The sequence below is a fragment of the Heterodontus francisci genome, chromosome 11 (assembly GCF_036365525.1).
Source record: "Heterodontus francisci isolate sHetFra1 chromosome 11, sHetFra1.hap1, whole genome shotgun sequence".
Classification (NCBI taxonomy): Eukaryota; Metazoa; Chordata; class Chondrichthyes; order Heterodontiformes; family Heterodontidae; genus Heterodontus; species Heterodontus francisci.
In genome coordinates this window covers 64,900,684-64,920,049 of record NC_090381.1, presented here as the reverse complement: position 1 = coordinate 64,920,049, position 19,366 = coordinate 64,900,684, and the positions used below count along the sequence as shown (strand labels likewise).

The following is a 19,366-nucleotide window of genomic DNA, read 5'->3' as shown; positions in this document are numbered from 1 at the left end:
TGTCTAAGGTTACAACAGGATATAGATGTAATGCAGACAAGTGTGAAGTGATGCATTTTGGGATGTTAAACCAGGGCAGGACATATAGAGTGAATGGCAGGGCCCTGGGGAGTGTTGTTGAGCAGAGAACTTGGGGTGCAAGCACATAGTTGCCTGAAAGTGGCAACACAGGTAGACAGGGTGGTGAAGAAGGCGTATGGCATGCTTGCCTTCATTGGCCGAGGCATTGAGCACAAGAGTTGGAACGTACAGCTGTACATAACGTTGGTTAGGCCACATTTGGAATACTGTGTGCAGTTCTGGTCGCTGCACTACAGGAAAGATGTGATTAAGCTAGAGAGGGTGCAGAAAAGATTCACAAGGATGTTGCCTGGTTTGGAGGGCTTGAGTTATAAAGAGAGATTGGATAGGCTGGGTCTGTTTTCCCTGGAGCGAGGGAGGCTGAGAGTGGACATGACAGAGGTATATAAAATTGAAAGGCGTAGATAGGGTAGATAGCCAGAGTCTGTTTCCCATGGTAGGGGTGACTAAAACTAAAGGGCATAGATTTAAGATGAGAGGGAGGAGGTTTAAAGGGGATCAAAGGGGTAAATGTTTCACAAAAAGAATAGTGGGTATCTGGAATGAGCTGCCTGAGAAGGTGGTGGAGGCAGGAATAGTAGCAACATTTAAGAGGCATCTGGACAGATACTTGAATGAGCAAGGCAGAGAGGGATATGGAATTAATGCAGGCAGGTGGGATTAGTATAGATAGGCCTTATGGTCGGCATGGACGTGGTGGGCCGAAGGGCCTATTTCTATGCTGTACGACTCTATGAAATCATATTTTCAACATCTGTGGGGGTAAAAACAAAGGAAAGGAACCGGCTGAATGTGGAGCCCAAGATGAGACTGAAGTTCTCCAGCTTAGAACCAAACATCACCTCATCAAAAGCGGTGCCATTCCCATTAATTCTGATGAGTTTTTTTGCAGTGGCAAGCGAAAGCAATTGGGGTAGGACCAATAGGTCATCCATGGGGTCTTTCGCCCCGGAAAAGTGGTTCACAGACAAAAAAGATTTGAGAACCACTGGTTTAAGGCCATAAAGGTATAACATCAATAAGTAAACAGATCCTGAGGTCGCAATTCTTCTTTGGTGACGAACTTTGCAGATGAAATGAAGTGCTATAACCCGCAAGGCTACGGACCAGGTGCTGGAAGGTGATAGGTAAATTGGCCGTTGTAAATTGCCCCTAGCGTAGGTAGGCGATAGGGAATATGGGAATACTGCAGGGTTAGTATAAATGGGTGGTTGTTGGTCGGCACAGACTCGGTGGGCCGAAGAGCTTGTTTCAGTGCCGTATCTCTAAATAAATAAATAAAAATAGATTGGGCAGATAGCTTTTTCAGCCAGCGCAGACACAATGAGCTGAATGGCCTCCTTCTGTGCCATAATTTTTCTATGGTTCTATGTATTCATCAGTTAGGCTGCAGATTAGAAAATGTCAAAACTTCCAAGATTGTTTGACAGTTAGAGCAATGATGCTTGCATGCTCCACCAGTATTTTTTTCATGGATTATTAGTGGTTCACCTATGATTCTGCTCCCAGAAATTCAGATGATACAAATCTTGCCATAAAACAGTGTATGCCACTTAAGACACAATGCATTCGTTAGAGCTGTGTTCAAGCTGGCGTGCCTCTTTATTGCTATGAGTAAACACATTTGAGGTCCCTCAAACTGTAATTATTATTTGGTCTTTGTGAATTGGAATGTGATCAGTTTCACAAAGCATGTTGAAAATATTTTTAGTCCACAATAAAGTGCAACATCTGAAATGTGACATTTGGGCATTCAGGCAGCATTTTTTACTTTATTAGTAGCAATTTTCTGTGGCACTGCTCATAAGAGATGTCCCTTTAAAAGGGCAGGAACATTGTGCAATGTACAATATATTATTCTCCTTCTAGAGTTCATGCCCCCATATGTGTAAGGCCATTTTGGAGATCAGACTATAGATCAGAACCCTGGATTTGCTTTTGATAAGGTCAATTAAGAATCTGCATTTTGGGTCTAGTACAAATTATGCAACAATCCCATATGTGCTAATGAGATTTACAACTTTCTGGCATGATATTGTTCAATGGGTAATAGTTGGTATCCCTTAAGGTCCCTGAAATTTATTTTGTTTTGTATAATGGAAAGGTAGGATTCATAAACATTGCCAAGTTTGCTTTTACGTTCTTCTCCTGAGGGCTCTGGTTCCTTGTCATCCTCCAGAACCTCACCCGAGTGTCAATTATTTAGGAGTGTCAGGTTATTCAACTGCAAGAGATCATGATCATGTCCTCACCCAACATATAAGATGCCAATCAGAAACAGGAATCTTGACTCATTTGTCCCTGAATTTGGATGAGGGAAAAGAAGCCAACTGCAGCACCTCTACATCTGTCCTAGTTGAGATCACTGACTTCAGCAGACTGGAAATGGACCCTGCTACCTTTCTAGTCCACAGTTCTCATCCATCATTGGATAAAGTCATTGATTCATCGAGGGACCTTAACTAAAAGTCAAACCCACTTATGTAGGCCTTATTAGCACTTGTACCAATTGATATAATTTAGAAGTATCCAGGACTGCACCAAACTGTATGAGCAGTTGAGGTTTCAGCCCTGAAACATCACTCCACTCCACCTTGCCTCAACTCATCTGCTGCTGAAGCCCTCATCCGTGCCATCGTTATGTCTAGACTTGACTATTCCATCACTCTCCTTGCTGGCCTCCAATCTTCCACCCTCCGAAAACTCGAGCTCATCTAAAAATCCTGTCACCCGTATGCTAATTCGCACCAAGTCCTGTTCAACCCATCACCCCTCTGCTCACCGACCTACATTGGCTCACAGTCAGAAACACCTCAATTTTAAAATTCTCAGCCTTGTTTTTAATCTGGCCATGGCTTTGCCTCTTCATATCTCTGTAACCTCCTCCAGCCCTACAACCCTCCAAGCTCTGTGCTCCTCCAATTCTGGCCTCTTGCATATCCGTAATTTTAATTGCTCCACCATTGGAAGTTGTCTTTTCAGCTACTTGGACCATGAGTTTTGGAATTCCGTCCTGAAACCTGTCTCTTTCTCTCCTCCTTTAAGACATTCCTTAAAACTAACCACTTTGGCCAATCTGTCCTAATATCTCTTTTGTGGCTCAGTGTCAAATTCTGTTGGCAACACTCCTGTGAAGCATTCTGGGACATATTACATTAAAGGCACTATATAAATGAAAATAGTTGAGGCTAAGGCTTGGAGAGCAAGACAGTATATAAAGTTTTGTAAGTGATGAATGATTTTATCTTTAGTTTAGTTTAGAGATACAGCACTGAAACAGGCCCTTCGGCCCACCGAGTCTGTGCCGACCATCAACCACCCATTTATACTAATCCTACACTAATCCCATATTCCTACCACATCCCCACCTGTCCCTATATTTCCCTACCACCTACCTATACTAGGGGCAATTTATAATGGCCAATTTACCTACCAACCTGCAAGTCTTTTGGCTTGTGGGAGGAAACCGGAGCACCCGGAGAAAACCCACGCAGACACAGGGAGAACATGCAAACTCCACACAGGCAGTACCCAGAATTGAACCTGGGTCGCTGGAGCTGTGAGGCTGCGGTGCTAACCACTGCGCCACTGTGCCGCCCATCTTTGCTGGAGTTTTTTTTTTAATAGTTTGGTCAGTTACCACAACACACTGTATAAACACGTAATTCCTCCTATTAATTTTAGCGTTATTATTTGAGTATTAGTTTTACTTCAGTCAAGTCTTAGGACTTGAAACATTAACTTAGCTTTTCTCTTGACTTATCTGATTTCCAGAATTTGCAACATTTTTCTCTTTTGTAGCTAGATGAATTTCACCAATACAATGAAAAGTCACAAAATGGAATGGCTAATTCAGTAAAACAAAAAGTTACTGGTATAATAAAAGTAAAATACTGCGGATCCTGGAAATCTGAAATAAAAACAAGAAATCCTGGAAATACTCAGCAGGTCTGGCAGCATCTGTGGAGAGAGAAGCAGAGTTAATATTTCAGGTCAGTGACCCTTCTTCAGAACTGACAGGTATAAGAAATGTAAAAGATTTTAAGCAAGTAAAGCAGGGGTGGGGCAAGAGATAACAAAAGAGAAGGTGTTGATAGGACAAGGTCACAGAATAGCTGACCAGAAGGTCATGGAGCAAAGGCAAACAATATGTTAATAGTGTGCTGAAAGACAAAGCATTAGTACAGATAGGGTGTTAATGGACTGAAAACCGAACAGCCACAAGCATAAACATGAAAAAAAATGAAAACACAGTGGGTAGGCACAGCAGAAACAAACTGAACAAGCTAAAATAAAATAAGCACAAAAAATAAAAATGAAAAAATAACTAGAAGTAGAAGTAAAATGGGGGGCCCCGTCATGCTCTGAAATTATTGAAATCAATGTTCAGTCCGGCAGGCTGTAGTGTGTCTAATCGGTAAATGAGGTGCTGTTCCTCAAGCTTGTGTTGATGTGCACTGGAACACTGCAGCAATCCCAGGTCAGAGATGTGAGCATGAGAGCAGGGAGGGGTGTTGAAACGGCCAGCAACCGGAAGCTCGGGGTCATGCTTTCGGACTGAGCGAAGGTGTTCCGCAAAGCAGTCACTTAGTCTGCGTTTGTTCTCCCCAATGTAGAGGAGAACACACTGTGAGCAGCATATTACAGAATACAGTATATTACATTGAAAGAAGTACAAGTAAATTGCTGCTTCACCTGAAAGCAGTGTTTGGGGCCTTGGATAGTGAGGAGAGAGGAGATAAATGGGCAGACATTACACCTCATGCGATTGCAGGGGAAGGTGCCGTGGGAAGGGGACAAGGTGGTGGGGATAATGGAGAAGTGGATCAGGGTGTCACAGAGGGAACGATCCCTTCGGAATGCTGACAGGGGAAGGGAGGGGAAGATACCTTTGGTAGTGGCATCACGCTGGAGGTGGCGGAAATGGCGGAGGATGGTTCTTTCGATATGGAGGCTGATGGGGTGGAAAGTGAGGACAAGGCGAACCCTGTCGCAGTTCTGGGAGGGAGGGGAAGGAGGGAGGGGAAGGGGTGAGGGTAGAGGTGTGGGAAATGGGCCAGACACGGCTGAGGGCCCTGCCAACCACAGTGGGGGGGGGGGGTAAGAAATCGTTGGTTGAGGAAAAAGGAAGACATATCAGAAACGCTGTCATGGAAGGTAGCATTATCAGAGCTGATGCGTCGGAAACAGAGAAACTGGGAGAATGGAATGGAGTACTTACAGGAGGCAGGGTGTGAAGAAGTGTAGTTGAGGTAGCTGTGGTAGTCGGTGGGCTTATAATGAATATTAGTAGACAGCCTATCCCCAGAGATGGAGACAGAGAAGTCGAGGAAGGGGAGGGAAGTGTCAGAGATGGACCATGTAAAGGTGAGAGAAGGGTGGAAATTAGAAGCAAAGTTGATAGAGTTTTCCAGTTCGGGGCAGGAGCAGGAAATGGCACCGATACAGTCATCAATGTACTGGAAAAACAGTTGGAGAAGGGGCCTGTGTAGCACTGGAACAAAGAATGTTCGACATATCCCACAAAAAGACAGGCATAACTAGAGCCCATGCAGGTACCCATAACAACACCTTTTACTTGAAAGAAGTGAGTGGAGTTGAAGAAGTTGTTCAATGTGAGAACAAGTTCAGCCAGGCGGAGGGGGGTGGTGGTGGTGGATGGGGACTGGTTGGGCCTCTGCTCAACGAAGAAGCAGACAGCCTCAAACCGTCCTGGTGGGGGATGGAGGTGTAGAGAGATTGTACATCCATAGTGAAGAGGAGGTGGCTGGGGCCAGGAAACTGGAAATTGTCAAAATGACGTAGGGCGTCCGAAGAGTCACGGATGTAGATGGGAAGAGACTGGACCAGCGGAGAAAAGATAGAGTCAAGATAGGAAAAAATAAGCTCAGTGGGGCAGGAACAGGCTGAAACAATAGGTCTGCCGGGACAGTCCGATTTGTGGATTTTAGGAAGGAGGTAGAAGCGGGCTGTCTGGGGTTGTGGGACTATGAGGTTGGAAGCTGTCGAGGGAAGATATCCAGAACAGATGAGGTCAGTGACAGTCCTGTGGACAGTCGCTTGATGTTCAGTGGTGGGGTCATGGTCCAGGGGGAAGTATCTGACAGTTGGCGCTGAGCCTCTATAAGGTAGAGGTCGGTTACTGGTGTACCTGGGTTTATGATGTGGGAGTAAGTGGAGAGAGAGAAGATCCCTTACAGACATCAAGCTCGAGGGTCACTTACTAGTCTGATGCTTCTGGCAAACATCACGACTCCGACCACTGCCAGGCCAGTGCTGAGGTTCTGTGAAAAGAAAAACGGAGCAGTGAAACACTGCCAATCCTCCCTGTTCACAACCCTTTAACCACTGCTTTCGTTTAAAGCCCAATTTCTGGGCTTTTTTAAATTTCGAACATTTTTAAAGGAACTAAAACATTCCAGCAGCAAGACTCCTGATCGAAAGCTAGTTGCCTTAGCGCCAGTATCGGAATGCCCCCATACCCGGACCACATGAATATTCTCGTCCGCAAACTCCACCAGCCGGCTAAGGTACGCGCCCAACACATTCCTACCCTCCTCCGGCATCGTCCCCTCGTTCACGCTCTGACATCATACCGCACGCGATCATGGGAACGAACGATTCATAAAATAACTGACGCGCGACGCGCGGCGGGGCGGCTCAGTGAGTGCCCGGATCAGAGGTGTGTCGGTCAAAGTTTTCCTACCCTGGTTTTCGTCAGCAGCTAATGGCAGAGCCCTTTTTGCACAAGTATTGTTTTGATACATGACTCCCTACAGGAGGGATTACTCTGAAAAAAGAGACAAGGAAGTAAATAGATCATATTAATGGGAGATTTCTGTTTTTTGTATTCGTTCTTTGCGTATGGGCATTACTGACAAAGCCAGTTTTCTTGTCCAGTCCTAGTTGCTCTCGAGGTGGTGCTGAGCCTTTCTTCTTGAACCTTGCAGTCCTGTGTTGACTGCACAATGCTATTAGGTAGGGACTTTCAGGATTTTGACCCAGCCACAATGAAAGAACCATGGTATATGCCTGTCAGGATCATATTAGAATAATAGAGGGTTACAGTACAGGAAAGGCCATTTGACCCGTTGTGTCTGTGCCAGCTTTCTGCAAAAGCAACTCAGTTAGTCCCAGTCGCCTGCCTTTTCCCTGTAGCCCTGCAAATCTTTTTTCTTCAGATCATTATCCAGTTCCCTTTTGACACCCATGATTGTATCTGCCTCCACCACACTCTCAGACAGTGCATTCCAAATCCTAACCACTTGCTGTGTAAAACGTATTTCCTCATGTCGCCTTTGGTTCTTTTGCCAATCATTTTAAATTGGTGTCCTCTGGTTCTCAACCTTTCTGCCAATGGGAAGTTTTTCCTTCTACTCTGTCTAGACCCCTCTTGAGGTGAGGATGTTGCCATGCACTTGCTGATCTTTCCTGATGGGGGAGCTCACCAACTTGCTGCTGTGCATCCTGTAAATAATACATACTGTGACCACAGAACACCAGTGGTAAAGGGAGTGAATGTTTAAACCAGTAGATGGGGTGCTGATTGAGCTGACTGCGTTGCCCAGGATGGTGTTGAGTGTTGTTGCAGCTGCACCCATCCATTCTAGTGGAGAATATTCCATCATACTACTCACTTGTACCTTCCAGATGGTGGAGAGGCTTTGGGGATTTGCATGAGTCAGTCACCAGAGTACTTAGCTACTGACCTGCTCTAGTAATCAAAGCATTTATGTGGCTGATTTTGATAAGTTTCTTGTCAATAGTGACCCCCCACCCCCCCCAGGATGCTGATGGTGAGGGATCTGGTGATGGTAATGACATTGAATGTCAAGGAGAAGTGGCTAGACTCTCTTGTTGGAGATAGTCATTGTTACTTGCCCCTATCAGCCCAGGCCTAGATGTTGTTCAGGTCTTGCTCCATGCAGACATGGACTGCTTTATTATCTGAGGAATTGCAAACACTGTATATTCATCAACAAACATTTCCCCTTCTGACCTTATGATGGAGGGAAGGCCATTTATGAAACAGCTGAAGATATTTGGGTCTAGGATATCCCCAGGAACTCCTGCAATTTTCTAGGGCTAAGATGACTGGCCTCCAAAAGCTACTCCAACAATCAACTTCCTTTGTGCCAGGTATGACTTCAGATACTGGAAAGATTTCTCCTTGGTCCCCATTGACTTGTTTGACATGGGTTCCTTGGTGCCACACCTGGTCAAATGCTGCCTTGATATCAAAGGCATTTTTTCTCTACTCACCTCTAGAACTCAGCTTTTGTGTCCACTTGCAGACTAAAGCTGTAATGAGGTCTGGAACAGAGTGGTATTTACAGAACCCAAACTGAACATTGGTGAACAGGTTATTGGTGAGCCTGGGCCACTGATAGTGTCGTTGATGATGCCATTCATCACCTTTAGCTAATGTAATATAATTAGGAGTTGCCCATGTACTCTAAAATCTGAGTTAAGAATTACCATGGGCCAGATTTTGCTCGAAAAATGTTGGTGTCTGATCAATGCATTCTATTAATGCACAAATTGGCCAGCACCTTGCAGCAAAGGATACGCCATGAATTGCAAATTGCCACAAGTTACTGGCCGATTTGCACCACTCTGCTGTTAGCTTCGCAAAAGCGTAACTAACAGGTTAATATCCTATTAACAGTGCGATAATTTTTAATGACTGTCAATCAACCTGTCTTGCCCAGAAAGTGAACAACTATAAGAGTGGAGTCTCATTCCTTCAGATGAATAATTTTAGATTTTAAAAATGTCAAATTTCTACATTGCTTTTAACTTTTCCTGTCTTTTTTTCCTCTTTTAATCCAATATTTCCTTCCCTCTCTATTTCTTTCTGTGCTTAATTTGAACTTACGCATGCTGCTCAGTCCTTTCTGTGTTTATTGTTTTCAATCCTTAAATCTCATTGATTAAAGATACTGCCCAATTGTTCACCAAGGTACAAAAACCATTGCCCTTGCTGTGCTGTTATCAACTTGTACTTCCAGCAACATTTTGGGCAAAATGTTTTAAAGCCTAAATGTTCACTAACAAGTCTTAAACAAGATGCACACAATGCCTTGCTCCAGCAAAATCTGGCCCTATCTATTGCTGCTTTGATTCAGCATGTTAGGGATAGCAGGAGAGGTAGTTTATATCTTGCCTTGGTAATGAGAAATGACCCAGATAGAATATTGGAAAAAGAATCAGCAGCAGCAACCCAAGTTGATTAAATTCACTAAGAAGTGGGATAAACAATTTCAAAATGACAACTTCAAAGGAATGACACAAGAATCCAGACTGGGGAAGAGAATCAAGAGAACATCAAATAAAGGCAAATGGGACACCTTTAAAAGGACATAAATGATGATTACACCAATACATATGAAGTAATAGTGACTCACTAAACAAACATAGCTATAAATAGATTTGTAAGACCAAATGAAGTAAGTAAGGAAATGTATTATAAGTTCTAGAGAAAAAGGTGAGCAAAATCACTGGGAAAAATGAAGAATCTCCACAAAAGCACTCGGAACAGCAAAGGAGGAACTAGAATTGAGCATAGCTATAGAAGTGCAACAAGAAGAAATTCTTCCACTATTGTAAGATTAAGAATTTCAAATTAGAATTTATCTCTCAAAGGCACAAACCACAAAAATACTGAAAACAAAGACAATATAAAATTAGGTTTTTAATTCATTTTTGGGATGTATACATCAAGATTGGCAATTATTGTTCAAAGTTGCTCTGAGAAGGTGGTGATGGGGCATCTTTATGCCATCCCAGTGAAGGTGCTCCTACAATCCAGGATTTTAATGCAGTGATGAGGAAGGAGGGAAACTTGGAGGTAGTGATATTACCATGTATCTGCTGCCCCAGTCCTTCTAGATGATGAAGGTTGTTGGTATTAGGAGGTGCTGCCGGTGAATCCTTGGACAGTTGCTGCAGTGCATCCTGTTGATAGTACACACTGTAGCCACAATACATGAGTGGTTGAGGGGATGAATATTTCAATTCATGAATGAGGTACCAATCAAGCAGCCTGCTTTGTCATGATCATTTTAATAACACTGTTTAAAATGAATTGTATAAACTGGAGAACTTAAATTGCAACAAAATGGTTTTGTTTGACATTTTACAATTGCAGATCAACTCAACTGCCAAAGATCAACATGCATGACCACTCACACAATTAAAAGGTCACTGATGAACAACTTGTGTTTATACAGCACCTTTAATGCAATAAAACATTTTAAGGTGCTTCACAAGAGCATTATGAAGCAAAATTGGAGACCAAGCTACATAAGATGATATTAGGGCAGATGGCCAAAAACTTGGCCAAAGAGGTAGGTTCTAAGGATCATCTTAAAAGGAGGAAAGAGAGGTGGGAGGTTTAGGGAGGGAATTCCAGAGCTTAGGGCCTAGGAAGTGAAGCCACGGCTATCAACGGTGTTGCAATTAAAATCAGGGATGTTCAAGCGGCCAGAATTAGATGAATGCAAATATCTCAGAGGGTTGTGGGGTTGGTGGAGATTATAAAGATGGGGAGGGGCGAATATAGGGGTGAGTTAATAAATTAATTTATTGAATCAGTGTTGGCCAGTATTCCATTAACGCACAAGCAAGCACTAAAAAAAAGACTAAGCATTTATACAATGCCTTTCATGACCACCAGACATCTCAAAGTGCTTTACAGCCAATGAATTACTTTTGAAGTGTAGTCATTGTTCTAATGTAGGAAATCTAGCAGCCAATTTGTGCACAGCAAGCTCCCACAAATAACAACAAACATTGTGATAATGACCAAATAATCTCTTTTTGTGATGTTGATTGAGGTATAAATATTGGCAAGGACACCGGGGATAACTCCCCTGCTCCTCTTCAAAACAGCGTCATGGGATCTTTTATGTTCACCTGAGAGGACAGATAGGACGTCGGTTTAATGTCTCATCCAAAAGATGGCACCTCCAACAGTTCAGCACTCCCTCAGTACTGCACTGGAGTGTCAGCATTGATTTTTGTGCTCAAGTCCTGAAATGTTTCAGACTACCTTGATCAAGTCCTGAGATGGGACTTGAACCGAGAACCTTTTGAAGCAAGAATGCTACCCAATTGAGCCACGGCTGAACATTGCAATTAATACAGCAGGCACCAGCAAATTAATATGAATAAAACAGCATGCACCAGTGACAATAAGTTAATGAAGAAATGGGCACTAGTGAATTAAGCAATTCATAGAGCAGTAGTGTGAATTAATAAATTATGTAATAGGCAATGAATTAATAGAATAGCAAGCACACCACTGAATAAATTAATATAGCAGCAGGCACCAGTAAATTAGTAAATTAATCCCACAGCTATAACTAGTAAATGAATAAATTTATACAGTGGCATACCTCCAGTGAGTTAATAAATTATTGATTTGCTGTCCTGTTCATTTAATATAGAAGCAGCCTCTAGTAAATAAATGAGATGATGGACCAGTGGGCAACCGCATAGATTTATACATTGGCACCAGTGAAAAATACATTTGTGGAGTAACGGGATACCAGAATTAATATCTGATTACATCAGCAAATATTAAATTCATGCAGAAGCTGAATATACTGTGGCTGCTGTATATGTGCAAAGTGTCCCACATTGAGGCATCTGATCAATTGCCATGACTCATAACACAAAAGTGTAAATTCGTACATGCATAAAAAAGCTTGGTCCCTTTCGATGTTCTTCCTACCCTGCCTGCTGCTCATGTACAAAGCATTAGTGCATAGTGAAATTTAAAAAATACATTCCCTTGCCAGTAACTGCACAAAAAGAGGGTTAGAAATACAGACAACAAAATAAATATTTCATAAACATTATAAGTCCATGTTCCCATGAAATAAGTATTTCACTTAAAAGCTGTTACATTACCTTATGAAACTGCAACACATTAAATATTTTCTTCATATTGTGGACACACATCAAGTGAATTAATTTCTTACTCTCTAACTCCTGGCAAAATAAAAGATGTATTTCAAAAAACAGCCATGAGCTTGGGGAAATGCAGCATAGGCATGGATAAAGTAATGTATTTCAAATTAGGTTGGAGCAAATGGATCTATGAATTATTTACTTCTGATCAAAAACTCCACATAAGGCTGATACTTTACAAGACAAAGCAAGTAGCAACAGAAACAGAGCTGGGAGGGAATCAAGACAGGAGAAAGCCATGGGTGGAGTTAGATGGGAAAATCTGAACTATGCTCAGACTAATTAGTGGCAGAAAGCATATAAAAAACCTTTGCTGCACCTGAGGGCAGTCTTGATGCTTTAGTAGCACGGGAATCAGTCTAGTGTTTGGCAGACTAGGGTGGGGGTCCTCAATTTGGCATTATTGCAATTGGATTGTGGGGTTTGACAGAAAGACAGTGGGGGGTGGGGAGTTCCTTTCATCTGGCATTATTATGGAGGGGGCAGAATACCAACAGTTGGCACAAAAAAGGTAGGTGTGGTTTACCTCCTTAAGTGTTTTTCTGATGTCTGACAGCAATGAAGGGAAGAGGGAAAGTACAGGCCTGAAAACACTGGTTTGGGTGATCCCATGTCTGGTAGCACTGGTTTGTGATTTCCAAGAAATCTCCCAACACTGTATTCTGTGTTTGATGATGACTTCCTGAATGTCAATTCATCTTTCTATGTTGCACATTAATTCAAAACATACTAAATTCTGTCAACAATATATATGATAATTACAGCTTTTCTGATGGCCTTTAAAATTGAATTCGTTTACCACTTTTGTGCTCAGCAGCTTGCAATTTGCCACCCAAACAATTTAGTGGAAGACAGCTTTTGTTTCTGACAACTGTTGGAAAACTAAAAATATTGGTGATAGAGGCGGTCTGCTTTCAAAACACAACTTATTTTAAGTTTAAAGAGAACTTGGATGAGAAAAGACATTGAAATTCCAGTTCCTCCTTTCTCAAAGGTGCGAGTACTTGGAATGTTTACACTAAAGCAATCAGAGATTTCTAATTGCTTCAAAATTCAACTTTGTTTGAAAAATGAACTCAAATTAGGATGAGGAAGGATAGATTTTACCTTAATACTGTTCCTTAAGTTAACAGAAATTAAAATGAAACCTATCATGAGGGGAATTGAATACAAAAGTAGGGAGGTTATGCTTCAGCTATACAGGGTATTAGTGAGACCACATTTGGAGTACTGTGTATAGCGCTGGTCACCTTATTTAAGGAAGGATGTAAATGCATTGGAGGCAGTACACAGAAGGTTTACTAGACTAATACCTGGAATGGGTGGCCTGCCTTACGAGGAAAGATTGGACAGGCTTGGCTTGTATCTGCTGGAATTTAGAAGAGTAAGAGGCGACTTGATTGGAACATACAAGATCCTGAGGGATCTTGACAGGGTGGATGTGGAAATGATGTTTCCCCTTGTGGGAGAATCTAGAACTAGGGGTCACTGTTTAAAAATAAGGGGTCACCCATATAAGACAGAGATGAGGAGAAATTTTTTCTCTCAGAGGGTCGTGAGTCTTTGGAATTCTCTTCCTCAAAAGGTGGTGGAAGCAGAGTCTTTGAATATTTTTAAAGCAGAGGTAGATAGATTCTTGATAAGCAAGGGGGTGGAAGGTTATCGGGGGCAGGTGGAATTATGGAGTAATCAGTTCAGCCATGAACTTATTGAATGGCGGAGCAGGCTCGAGGGGTAGAGTGGCTTACTCCTGCTCCTAATTCGTATGTTTGTATGTTTTGCTCTCTCACACACAGACAGCCTATTTAAAAGGTAAATAAACTTAACCTGGAAAGGCTTTCACAATTTGTCCTCATTTTTCTTTTAATTTATTTTCAAAAACAGTTACAGGAAAACCGCTAGAAACTAAGAAAAATGTTTCAGCAGTTCAGCTGATTAAATAGTACCAATGTATCCTAGGCAATTAGATATATTGAATTGCATCATACCTCAGAATCTACAGTCAGCTTTCGGCAAAAATATTGTCCAAACCCTCAGCCTTGAGAGAGGCTGAGGCCTTCATGCATTAACTTAAGCGAAGACATTAAAAGACACAAAGAGAATTCAATCATTGCAAAATATGTAAAATAAAAAGTGTTTAAAATCTTATTTTGGATGTTAGAAATTTCAATAACAAATGCAGTTTTTCTTTAAATAAAACATTTAAAATAGGATGGTACACCACCTAGAGCCGTGTTAGCTAATAGTTACAGACTGGTGTCATTTACAGGAGTGAGAGTGGTCAAAGTCCAAAAGGTCTGAAAATTAGTGGCCTAAGACAAAAAGTCAGAATTTTTTTTTTGCTAAACAATCATGTAATTATAGCACTGTTAAATTATCTGGAATGATTACAAATGCTTGCAGGACACTTCAAATGTGTAGAAACATTAGTTTTCCCTTTGTTTACCTTCGATTACCATCAAGACAGTGGACCAATGCATTTGCATAAAATCACCAAAGTGACCTCAGCAATCCAACATTTCAGCATTTAATAGTTAATACATCATGTAATTATGAAGGATGAAGTAAATTTTAACACCAGAACTATCAGTTTTGATTTTCTTTTTAAAAAGCTCACCGAAAAACCACCAAGCTGCCCGAAGGTGAGAAGCAGCAGTTCCTACTCACAGCAACTGTCACTGAAAATGACAATTCCGTTTTTGTTTAAAAGCTGGACTTTTGGGTCTGCAGGTCAGAAACTGCAGGGGTGTCCAACCTTTTTGTGAGGAGCCACATTACAATTTTTGTCCTACATAGGGGGCCAGTGAGAAAATTTCAGATAAAGGCACTAGAAATTTATTTTACTATTAATCAAAACACAAAAAATGTGCTATTTTGTGAACAAGCTTTAAATGAGAAAACTATTAACTTACCTTTTCATCACTATGTCAAACACTGATTTAGTGAGATACCTGGCATTGTTTTTGCTTGCACAAGTAGTCAGTGTTTGCCTGCACATTTGACATAGCAATGCGGAGTATTCCGGATAGATGTCTCTCCCTCTGTCTCCATGTCGGTGTCGGTCGGTCTCTCTCTCCGCCAGACCGTCTCCCACACTGTCTCCCTTCCTCCCTCCTTCCATCTCCCAGGCTGTCTCTTCCTCCCCATCTCCCTCCCTCCCTCTCCGCCGCCCACTCTGTCTCTCCCCCTCTCTCCGTTGCCCACTCCACTTCTCCCTGCTTTCTGTCTCTCTTTCCCCGTCTCCGTGTCGGTCTCTCTCTCTCTCTGTCTCTCTCCCCGTCTCAGTGTCGGTCTCTCTCTATCTGTCTCTCTCTCCCCATCTCCGTGTCGGTCTCTCTCTCTCTCTCTCTCTCTCCCCATCTCCGTGTCGGTCTCTCTCTCTCTCTCTCCCCGTCCCTGTCTCCGTGTCGGTCTCTCTCTCTCCTCGTCTCCGCGTCGGTCTCTCTCTCTCTCCCAGTCTCTGTGTCAGTCTCTCTCTCCCCGTCTCTGTGTCAGTCTCTCTCTCCCCGTCTCCGTGTCGGTCTCTCTCTCTCCCCGTCTCTGTGTTGGTCTCTCTCTCACTCCCCGTCTGTGTGTCAGTCTCTTTCTCTCCCTGTCTTCGTGTCGGTCTCTCCCCGTCTCCGTGTCGGTCTCTCTCTTTCTCCCCGTCTCCGTGTCGGTCTCTCTCTTTCTCCCCGTCTCCGTGTCGGTCTCTCGCTTTCTCCCCGTCTCCGTGTCGGTCTCTCGCTTTCTCCCCGTCTCTGTGTCGATCTCTCTCTTTCTCCCCCTTTCCGTGTCAGTCTCTGTCTGTCTGTCTCTCTCTCCCCATCTCTGTATCGGAATCTCTCTCTTCCCTCTCCCCGTCTCTGTCACTCTCTCGCTCTGTGTCTCTCCATCTCCGTGTCTCTCTCTGTCTCTGTGTCAGTCATTTGGTCTCTCTCTCTCACAGAAGAACAGAATAGTTACGGTGCAGAAGGAGGCCATTCAGCCTATCGTGTCTGCACTGGCTCCCTGAAACAGCAATTCACACAGTTCCATTTCCCTGCCTTCTCTCCGTAACCCTGCATATTCTTCCTTCTCATAAAGCAGTCTAATTCCCTTTTGAATGTTTCAATTGAACGCGCCTCCACCACACTCTCAGGCAGTGCATTCCAGACCATAATCACTTGTCGTGTGAAAAAGTTTTTCCTCATGTCATTTTTGCTTCTCTTACCAAATACTTGAAATCTGTGCCCTCTCGTTCACAAGTGGGAAAAGTTTCTATCTATCTACTCTGTCTAGACCCCTCATGATTTTGAATACCTCTATCAAAGCACCTCTCAGCCTTCTCTTCTGCAAGGAAAACAGTCCTAACTTCTTCAATCTGTCTTCATAACTGAAGTTTCTCATCCCTGGAACCATTCTTGTCAATCTTTTCTGTACTCTCTCCAATGCCCTCACATCTTTCCTAAAAGTGCGGTGCCCAGAACTGGACGCAATACTCCAGCTGAGACCAAATGAGTGTCTTATACAAATTAAACATAACTTCCTTGCTCTTGTACTCTATGCCCCTATTAATAAAGCCCAGATACGGTGTGCCTTATTAACCAGTATCTCAACCTGTTCTGCCACCTTCAATGACTTATGCGCATATACACCAGGTCCCTCTTCTCCTGCACCCTCTTTAGAATTGTACCCTTTATTTTATATTCTTGCTCCCTGTTCTTCCTACCAAAATGAATCACTTCACATTTCTCTGCATTGAACTTCATCTGCCACCTGTCTGCCCATTCCACCAACTTGTCTCTGTCCTTTTGGAGTTCTACATTACCCTCCTCACAGTGCACAATGCTTCCAAGTTTCGTATCATCCACAAACTTTGACATTGTGCCCTGTACACAAAGGTCTAGGTCATTAATATGCATCAGGAAAAGCAAGGGTCCCAACGCTGATCCCTGGGGAACTCCACTACCTTCCTCCAGCCCAAAAAACATCCATTACCACTACTCTTTGTTTCCTGTAACTCAGTCAATTCCATATCCATGTTGCTACCCTCCCTTTTATTCCATGAGCTATAACCTTGCTCACAAGCCTGCTGCATGGCACTGTATCAAACGCCTTTTGAAAGTCAATGTACACTACATCAACTGCATTGCCCTAATCAACCCTCTCTGTTACCTCCTCAAAAAACTCCAACAAGTTAGTGAAACATGATTTTCCCTTAAGAAATCCATGCTACCGAAATTAAACTGACTGGCCTGTAATTGCTGGGCTTATCTTTACACTCTTTTTTGAACAAGGGTGTAACGTTTGCAATTCTCCAGTCTTCTGGCACCACCTGAGTTTAACAAACACTGAAAAATTATGACCAGTGCCTCCCCGATTTCCACCTTCACTTCCCTCAGTATCCTTAGATGCATCTCATCTGGTCCTGGTGTTTCATCCACTTTAAGTACAGACAGCCTATCTAATACATCCTCTATCAATTTTAAACACTTCTAGTGTCCGAATTACCTTCTCTTTCACCATTGTCTGGGTTGCATCTGCATCTGTCTTTACCAAGGAAGAACAGTATTAATTTAATACCTGAGCTATGCCCTCTGCCTCCAGGTAAATCCCCTTTATGGTCCCTAATCGGCCCAACTCCTCTTTTTACCACTCTTTTACTATTTATATGTCTATAGAAAACTTTGGGATTCCATTTAATGTTCATGCTCTCTCTTTTCTTCTCATATTTATTTTTTCACTTCCCCTCTGGACCTTCTATATTCAGCCTGGTTCTCAATAGTATTTTCTACCTGGCATCTGTCATAAGCACACCTTTTCTTCTTTATCTTAATCTCTACCTCTTTTTGTCATCCAGGGAGCTCTGGATTTGTTTACCCTACCTTTCCCCTTTGAGGGAACATACCTTGACTGTGCCGAACTATTTCTTCTTTGTTCAGCTACCGTCCTCCCTGCCAACCTTTGACTCCTGCTCCATTCTTACCCCATTGAAGTTGGCTTTTCCCTAGTTAATTACTATAAACATATGAATTGGGAGCAGAAGTAGGCCATTCGACCCCTCGAACCTGCTCCGCCATTCAATATCATGTCTGATCTGTTTGTGTCTCGAATTCCACACTCTCATCTATCCCCAATAACCTTTGATTCCCTAGTCTAACAAAAATCTATCTACCTCCGCCTTAAAAATATTCAATGACCCGGCCCCCACCACTTTCTGAGGCAGAGTTCTAAAGTCGCACAACCCTCAGAGAAAAAAATTCTCCTCATCTCTATCCTAAAAGGGCGACCCCTAATTTTAAAACAGTGCCCTCCTAGTTCTGGACTCACCCACAAGAGGAAACATCCTTTTCACATCCACCTTGTCAAGACCGTTCAGGATCTTATATACTTAAATCAAGTCTCTCCACACCCTTCTAAACTCCAGTGAAAATAAGCCCAGTCTGTCCAACCTTTCCTCATAAGACAACCTTCTCATTCCAGGTATCAATCTAGTAAACCTCCTATGAACCACCTCCAACACATTTACATCCTTCCTTAAATAAGGAGACCAAAACTGCAAACAGTATTCGAGATGTGGTCTCACCAATGCCCTGTTAACTGAAGCATAACATCCTTACTTTTATTTTCAATTCCTCTCATAATAAAGGATAGCATTCCATTAGCCTCCCTCTGCACCTTGGAATTCTGCAATCGTTCTCTGTTTAAGTAATACTCTGCTTTTTTATTCTTCCTGCCAAAGTGAACAATTTCATATTTTCCCACGTTATGCTCCATCTGCCAGATTTTTGCCTACTCACTTAACCTATATCAGTCTGCAACCTCATGTCCTATTCACAACATACTTTCCTACCTAGCTTTGTGTCATCTGAAAACTTAGCTACCATGCCCTCGCTCCCCTCATCTAAGTCATTGATATAAATTGCAAAAAGTTGAGGCCCCAGCACACAGCACTGCAGGACTACACTCATCACATCCTGCCAATCAGAAAAGGACCCATTTATGCATACGCTGTTTTCTGCCAGCCAGCCAATCTTCTATCCATGCTAATGTGTTACCCCCTACACCAAGAGCTCCTACTTTGTGCAATAATCTTTTATGTGGCACCTTGTCAAATGCCTTCTGGAAATCCAAGTACAGTATGTCAATGGGCTCCCCTTTATCGACAGTGCATGTTACTCCTTCAAATAACCCCAACAAATTGGTTAACCATGATTTCCCTTTCACAAAACTATGCTGACTATTCCCGATTAACTTGAGTTTTTCTGATGTGCCCAGCTATAGCCTCATTAATGATTGATTCTAACACCTTCCCCACAACAGATGTCAAGCTAACTGGCCTATAATT

The 19,366-nt window shown here is 42.7% G+C and overlaps 1 protein-coding gene across 2 annotated transcripts in view; it reads right to left on the bottom strand.

Annotated features, from left to right (window-relative positions):
- c18h3orf33 (c18h3orf33 homolog (H. sapiens)) overlaps window positions 1-6,673 on the bottom strand; it is a 28,621-nt gene extending 21,948 nt beyond the window's left edge. The window contains exons 1-2 of one of the 2 annotated variants that reach the window (XM_068042222.1): window positions 6,635-6,673; window positions 6,306-6,365 (exon numbers count right to left, since the gene is read on the bottom strand). In XM_068042222.1, the coding sequence (XP_067898323.1) occupies window positions 6,306-6,329 (24 nt within the window). In that variant the 5' untranslated portion in view covers window positions 6,330-6,365; window positions 6,635-6,673. Of the gene's footprint in view, window positions 1-6,305; window positions 6,366-6,563 lie in introns of both variants that reach the window. The other variant, XM_068042221.1, reaches the window with a different exon arrangement.
- Between the last annotated feature and the right edge of the window lie 12,693 nt (window positions 6,674-19,366).